Raw genomic sequence first — 7,952 nt, forward strand, 5'->3', positions numbered from 1 at the left:
GGAAAAAATTGCATGAGACATTTTATTCATTGATAGACCATTAATTTGATCTCATCAAACACATTATGAGACGAAATGAAAATGGTGAAAGGGCTACATCCCGTCACAGATGATTCTTAAACTAAAATTCTCCCAATTATGCAACAGGCAAGCATATGATTCCAAAATCAGCCGATGTAAAGGAAAATAGTTTAGGAAAGAAACTAATTTTCTTGCTATTCATTTAGGGCTTGAAAGGAGCGAAAACAACCACCGAATTGTGCCCACCAAAGCCAAAGGAATTAGAGATACCTGCAGCAAAATGAAAATTTTGATTAGACAGTTCTGAAGTGGATATGTTTATTTCTTTGTTGGGATACAACAAGAATTCTTGACAAAAGCAAGTACAGTTTGTTAATTATCTTGCATAAAGCAATTTCAACGAAAGCTGAAAAACCTAGCTTCATATAAAAGCATATTCAAATGCACAAACCACAATGTATTGCATTGTCATTCATTGCTCAAAGAAGAGGAAGAAATGGAGGAATTAAGAACATACCAACATTAACTTCGTGCTGTTTCTTCACGTTGGGAACTGTATCAATTGTTACTTCAGGCTCCAAATTCTATGAATATAAAGAAAGAAATGTGTATGGACATGGAATACATTAGAAAACAAATTAAATTAACTAAATGGATTGTAATCGGAGAAATGAGGGTTGTCGTGCAGTACATATTGGTTAATGGTTGGATGTAGCCATCCAGTAGTGATTGCTTTTATAGTTGCAATGGCTTCCAATCCACCAGCAGCTCCAAGGCCATGTCCAATCATTGACTGTAAAAAGAAAAAAGAAAAAAACTCGCAGTAGTTAGCTGTGTTGTTACATTACCATGTGATTAGGTGAACGTTTATGCACTGCACAATAAAATGTTAAACATATGATTAGTTTTCAGCAAGTAATCCATTTCTTAACAGCCAATCAATATGGTTAAAATGCTGGAATTGTTTGAACTGTGCATAATTTGATATACTGACAAATGCTTGGCTGTCAAGTGTGAGAATGCAAGTTCACATTTTGCAAATATTGGCAATATTTCATTATAAAATAATTGTCACAGAATTACAATTATTCAGTGTGAATATGCAACTGGGATTTGGATCTCTTGCCTTAGTCCCATTCATCTTCATCTCGGACGTGTCCTTAAAGACCTTCTTGATGGCATTAACCTCAGCCAAATCTCCAGCGAGGGTTGATGTTGCATGAGCATTAACATAATTCACCTGTAGATTATGAAATTAACGAAGTTTATATCATAATCTAATGTGATTTATCTCATTGTGAATGGGATTTGTGCTTCTTTTTGCATCAAGATTTAAGAGTGAGCACTCATACCTCTTCGGGAGAAACTCCAGAATCTTCTAAACTCTTTGTTATGCAAGAGGAAACTCCAAGGCCATCTGATCGAGGATCAGTCATGTGATGAGCATCACATGTTACGGCACCTCCCAAATACTCTGCAATTATGTTGGCTCCTCTTTTCATTGCATGCTCCAAGCTCTCCATAATCTTTTATCAAGTGCACGAAACAAGTATTCATTAAACTTAAACTAAATATATGAAACATGTTACTGGAATAACATAATAAACTAAGTCATAAAGTTAGCAGAACCAAACAAAATCTAATCCGCATCTTTGATTACCAGCACACCAGAGCCTTCTCCCATAACAAAACCATCACGATCTTTATCCCACGGCCTTGAAGCTTTCTGGGGTTCATCATTCCTTTGAGATAAGGCCCTACAAGCTATAAATCCACCAACCCCGGTAGCCATGACAGCTGCCTCGGTCCCCCCAGCTACCATAACGTCTGCTTCTCCCCTTCTAATGTGATTTGCAGCAGCGTAGAAGCAATAATTTGCAGTGGCACAAGCTGTTGAGATCGAGTAATTGGGCCCCATTAAGCCAGTATCTATAGCTAACAATGCTGACCCCATATTGGTTATGGAATAAGGAATGAAAAATGGAGTAATCTTCTTATATCCCTTTTGAATGAGAGCTTCCACTCCATTGCTGAAAGATGTTAAGCCTCCCATACCAGTCCCCACTAGAACTCCAATTTTTGTTCTGTCCATCTGCAACATGTAAATTATAAATTCCTATCAGTTTTTGATCATATAATAGGTAAACTGTATTTTCAAAGTAATTTGATCAGACTTACATTTTCAAGGACTTGGGATCCAAGGCTGGCATCATCAAGGGCCCTCCTTCCAGCAACCAAACAGTACCTCCAGCAGTCATCAAGGCGGCGATCATTTTTGCCATCAATGTAACCTTTGGAAGAGAAATCACGAATTTGACCCCCAAACCGGACAGAGAAGTTCGAAGCATCAAACCTGTCGATTAGGCTGATTCCACTCTCTCCTTCAAGAAGTTTATTATAGAATGTATCAGTATCATTGCCAAAAACTGAAACAAGTCCCATTCCTGTTATGACAATTCTTTTCTTCGGGTCTTTCTCTCTCTTGGGAGCTGAAACTGTTGGAGTGGCCACGGCTTTGATTCTTCTCCATTTTGGAGCTGAGAATACGAAACTTAGTTAGAATTCAAACACCAATGAAAAAATAAATAAATAAAAAAGAAATTTGAATCTATCATTTTTGTTTTTCACTTGAGATTTGTGCCCTGCAAGATGTCAATGAACAATTAATTGCGTAGGTGAATTATACCTCATAGCTACATTAAACGGCAAATACAAGCGGTAAGTGATTGCCAAATAAGACATGAATGAAGAAAGAACATGTAAAAAATGAGTTTTCATGAACAATTTGTTGGGATGAGGTCAGGTATCAATAACATCAACCATTACTGCTATAACAATCATTTTGGAACCACTCTTTTCTTCTTTTGGGCTTATATGGGGAAAATTTGATGAGAAGATAGCAATAGGGATACAAAAAATTATAAAGAAATCACTCCAATAACAAAGAGGTTTGGAAATTCAGTGCAATGAACACAAAGGACAAAAGATGTTCAAAAGGAGTAAGGACATTGTTTTGGGGCATTTCTCAATCATTTCATCAAACACTAATTCCACATTTGGGATATTAACATTCTATTTTTGTTATATCAAATAGATTATTGACATATTTTCCATAAGAGGAAAAGAAAAACTCCAATTGTCCATTCTGCTGCAATTATAAGAAAATAGGGTGAAAAATCCAAGGACACAGAGAAATCAATAATCCTCAAAACAATGCTTCAGAATTTCAGAAACTCTAGCATTACATCAATAATAAAATTGATACATCACTCAATGGGATCGGAATTGGACCTAAAAGAACAATTAAGTAATAATGGTAACACATACATTAAATTTGTTTAATTAGAATTACAAAAAAAATAAATATTGGACAAGAATAGAAAGAAATGTGCATTCAAATAAATAAAATTAAAAGAATTGAAAAGATGATCACAACCTGAAGCGGAAATGAACCCATTTGTCTTAGACCCGGTTGAAGCCACTTGCTTGGTCTCAAGTGCTCTGAGCCCATTGTACTGAAGCAGACTGGTCCCTGATTCTTTTGTTCTGAAGATCAAACTCGAAGAAGAACAAGTACCAGCAATGCCTGCCATATCTCTCTCTCTCTCTCCCTCTACTTTCTCTCTCCCGCTTTCTTTGAAACAAGAATGCCTTGGTAGATAGATATAGATACAGAGAGAGAACTTTGGGTTGTCAGTGATGAGAGAGAGAGAGAGAGAGAGAGAGAGAGAGAGAGAGAGAAAATCAAATGCAAGGTGGAAGGAGTTAACAAAGAAATTTGGGTTTTTTCTGGAAATGGGAATTGGGTTGGAGAGTCCGCCCAATAATTTGTTTGGTTTTAAGTAAGGAGAGAACAAAATTGGCGATGAGTACAAAACAAGAAGAGAAGTGAATGAAGAGGTAGGTACAGATTTTTCTTCTTTGAAAAACAGAACAACACACAGAGCAGAGTTCACGATTCCTATTACGGTTTAACTACCCCCACTTACACTTCAATTCTATGAGAGAGACTCTGCCTATTGAATGCCTCAACTGTTCTTCATTGCCTGTCATACTTGATGCATGTATCTACACAAACTCACAGACCGTTTTCGTTCATTACCCTTTTCTTTTTCTTTTCTTTTTTTCTCTCTTTTTATAGTCTTTTGATAATGAAAAATTTTCCTGCTTGACTAATGTGACAATAGTTGAAATTGACACTTTTAAAGAGCAAGTTGAGCGCGGTTATTAGAGTCGCTAAAAAAAAAAACAACTGGAAAATTATAGCACACGTCTTTAATAATTTCCTTGTCATTTTTTTTTTTCTTTTCTTTTATTTTTTTCACAACTAACCTGTAACTACCAAATCAAGACATTTGTACAGTAATAGTCAATTCATTTTAACACCCTCACCGCACATATATATATATATATATATATTGAATTTTAAACAACTGACATTAATAAAATAATAATTACAAAGGTGGGTCAATTAGCCAAATACAACCCAACAAGGGAAACAAAGCCCAAAAGCGGCCCAAACATGGAAGACCCAATCCTGAGGAATAAACTAACAACCGCATTTAACGGCTAGCCGTTAAATGCGGTTGTTAGTTTATTCCTCAGGATTGGGTTAACGGCTAATTAGCCGTTAAATGCGGTTGTTAGTTTATTCCTCAGGATAATTAGCCGTTAAATGCGGTTGTTAGCTCACAATCCGGTGAGTGGCCCTAGCCAGAGATGATGATTGATCCTCATCATCTTCTATTGTAGAATTAATCCGGCGGTCTTGGAGGAGGCCGTTAATAAGCCGGCGACAGATTCCAGTCCATGAGGAGTTGCTATCTTCCAGAAACCCCAATTTTAGAAGAGCAGTGATTATGGAGGTAATCTTTGCAAGTACAGCTCTCTGCGTTAATTTTTTGTTCTTGAAGATCCGCTCATTTCTTTCCTCCCAAGTGTGGTTGACCATGGAGGAGAAGCAAACTTTGCGTAACAGGTTCATGGCTGATTTGTTTTTCCATTGAGTGCTTATGGAAAGAATCAGGTTCTCCCAATTTGTAATTGCAGAATTGAACTTACATTTGAGTTTGGTAAAGCACCAAATTGGGGAGATGAAACTGCAGTTGAAGAAGATATGTTGGTGTGATTCAAGGTGGTTTTGACAGAGGGCACATATATTTTCATGTTTGGACATAGATTTGCAGTCAAGTGTTAGAAGCCTTGATTGAACTACGAGCCATAAGTTGAATTTCATCCTTGGAATTGTGGGTGACTTCCACACCAAATTGTACCAATGGACTGGAGGGGAGTGCTCTGCAAGATGCCATGATGTGTGCTTAAGGTTGTAGGACCCATTTGGTGATGCCAGCCACAATTTCTTATCCCTTCTTAAAGTACAAGGAGGAGGGAGTGAAAGTAGCTCTGGGATAACATTAGTGAGGCTTGTTGAAAAGATGGATTCAAGATGAATGTGGCTACTGTGATTGTGTCATTGAATCCAGCATCAGTGAGAGTATTTAGTGGATGTCTAGTGCTGAAAGGGCCACTAAAGATCCAGTTGTCCCACCAGAAAGTTGTATCAATGCCATTACCAATCCTATGTTGGATGAGAAGTCTTGCAGGAAGCTGGAGCTGCAGTATCTTCCTCCAACTCCAAGAGCAAAGCTGAGGGATCTTGAGTGTCCAGAAGTTCCTTGATTTAATGAGGTGTGTGTTACACCAATTGATTCAAGCTTGTCATTTCTATTTGTTTGGAGATCCCAAATGTACTTTAGGATACCAGCTTTATTTGCTCTCACCGCATATACAATTTGGAAGAAAATAACAATGGGACTACTATAGGGATTTTTTTTTTTTTTTTTTTTTTTTAAGGAAAATGTATTTATAATCAATAATAAATTGACACGTTCTATTTTAATTATCAAATCATAGATGATAATCAAATCACCATCTCTTTAGTTATTTTTAGAACCAATTGAAAAATGGAATTATCCTTTGACAATTACCTGTCAATTCCTTATGAGACTCATACTGAAAATATTCAAGTTAATTTTGGGCATTAAATTTAGTGTTGCTGGAACACCCAAAATTAACCAGAGGAAAAAATGATGTCAAATCAAAATATAAAAGGGAAAAAAATAAAACCTGAAAAATCAATCATACGAAGAACATAAGCTATTTTCATATTTTAATATACCATTATTTAAAAAATTTATCTTTCATTAATATTTCTTGTATAGTTTGCTGACGACGGTCTTAGGTTTTATTTGATTTAGTATAAATGACTATGTAAGATTTATTAATTTAAAAAATTATGTTTAAACAAAATTATTTATGAACAAATCGTAGTCAATCGTTTATATTTTATTAAGCAAATAAGTTGAGTTTGATAGTTGATGCCAAAGTAATAAAATAAAGTTTTAAAAAATATTACTACTATATTGAGGACCTTCTCATGAAGTAATAGTATCCAAATGTATCTGTAACTGAGCCCATTAACGAAGAGACGAGCCCAAGTGGTGTCGCTAGCTCAGATGGGTTATTTGCAGCGAGCGAGGACTGCACACCCTAACAAAAACCCTAACTTGTGGGTTTTGGCAAAGGCTCGATGTTTAGTCAAATAAAAAGCTAATTTTCAAAATCCGCTGCACCAATACCTGCCTAACCCAACCAAAATGGAACCTACCTGGATGAATGATTTGTGGACCATGGCCCACAGGCCGTAGTCAGCTGAAATAGGTTTGGGCTGTGAACGCTCTATGTATTAAGTTTTGAGTGTGAAAAGTTGATGAATAATTGGTTCTTAGATTTCCATAAAACTTGGGCTGCTTATTATTATTATTATTTTTGGTAAGTTTGTTTAATTGTATAAGAGAATAAAAATAAATAAATAATCAAAAGAATAAAGGGGCATAACCCACTACATAATCAATCTATCAGAGAGAAAACAAATCAAGTAATTGGAATGGAATGCTCACCATTTGGGTGAGAGTATGTTTGGCGTTGCATTTGAATAAGCTAAGAATACTTTTAATTTGAAAATTTTATTTCTTTGTGTTTTATAATAATTTTTTCAATAATAAAAAGAAAAATAAATGTTATAGAATTTATTTGGTTAGTATGAAATTTTTTCAAAAATAAAAAATAATTGTGGGAAAGTCTCATTTCACAATTTGGATAGCATGAAAATTAATCAAAAGTATTATGATTTACCTAAATTGTACTTTTTTTAAAAATAAATTTGAATTTGTCTAAAATTAAATTTATATTTAATAATTTTTTATTTTTAAAAATAAAACAATATAAGAATCAAAATAATAAAAAATCTCTAAAACACAAAGATATAAATTAGGATAAGACTTGCCTACTTACCATTGATGTAGTCCAATCACAAATGCACAAATAGTCAGTAATTACAAAATTAGAAAAGTGATAAATAAGGATAATAAAATATTTTGGAATAAATTCAGTGACCCTCTTTGATTTTTTTATTTATCACTTTCCTGATTTTATAATTAGAGACCATGTGTGCATTTATAATTGGACTACATCAGCAGTCAATGAGTAGACAAGTTTTGTCCCAAAAATTATAATATTATTCCTATCAAAAGTTATGCATAAATACATTTTCTCTTTTATAAAGAAAAAAAAAAATCATTTGGTTCATTAGACAAAAATCTGTGATGGAAATTGAAAGTGAAAGAAAGTGATGTTAAAAGAAGGAAAATTAAGTTTTCATCATACATTTGGGTAGCAAATTTTTTTTTTTTTTTGAAGAAAGTTGTAAGAAAATATTATTTGGTTGATTTTGATAGCATAAAGGAAAAAAAAATAATTATACTTATAAAAAATACCCTTATAATTTTAAATACTAAAAAAATAAATAAGTTTATAATAGATAAATGCTCTTTATACTCAATAGTTTATTTTAGCAAGGAAATAGTCAAATA

The 7,952-nt window shown here is 34.3% G+C and overlaps 1 protein-coding gene across 1 annotated transcript; it reads right to left on the reverse strand.

Moving 5' to 3' along the window:
* Positions 1-4,192, reverse strand: LOC132308190 (3-oxoacyl-[acyl-carrier-protein] synthase I, chloroplastic-like). Its single transcript, XM_059806210.1, has 8 exons — positions 3,458-4,192; positions 2,200-2,558; positions 1,682-2,113; positions 1,374-1,547; positions 1,148-1,261; positions 713-814; positions 539-605; positions 1-291 (listed from the first exon to the last, which is right to left on the reverse strand). The coding sequence occupies exons 1-8, from the start codon at positions 3,612-3,614 to the stop codon at positions 224-226; spliced, it is 1,473 nt and encodes a 490-aa protein (XP_059662193.1). The 5' UTR covers positions 3,615-4,192; the 3' UTR covers positions 1-223.
* Positions 4,193-7,952: the final 3,760 nt, after the last annotated feature.

This window comes from Cornus florida, unplaced genomic scaffold (assembly GCF_030987335.1).
Source record: "Cornus florida cultivar Cherokee Brave unplaced genomic scaffold, ASM3098733v1 CherokeeBrave_3.0.0_Hap2_Chr05, whole genome shotgun sequence".
Lineage (NCBI taxonomy): Eukaryota > Viridiplantae > Streptophyta > Magnoliopsida > Cornales > Cornaceae > Cornus > Cornus florida.

What these genes read in the sequence shown, in the direction of transcription:
- LOC132308190 (XM_059806210.1), bottom strand. Translation starts at nt 3,614, where the DNA reads ATGGCAGGCATTGCTGGTACTTGTTCTTCTTCGAGTTTGATCTTCAGA. An exon ending in CTGGAGTTTCTCCCGAAGAG is followed by an intron (nt 1,262 to 1,373) that starts GTATGAGTGCTC and finishes CATAATCTACAG; the next exon opens with GTGAATTATGTTAATGCTCA. An exon ending in ACAGCACGAAGTTAATGTTG is followed by an intron (nt 292 to 538) that starts GTATGTTCTTAA and finishes ATTTTGCTGCAG; the next exon opens with GTATCTCTAATTCCTTTGGC.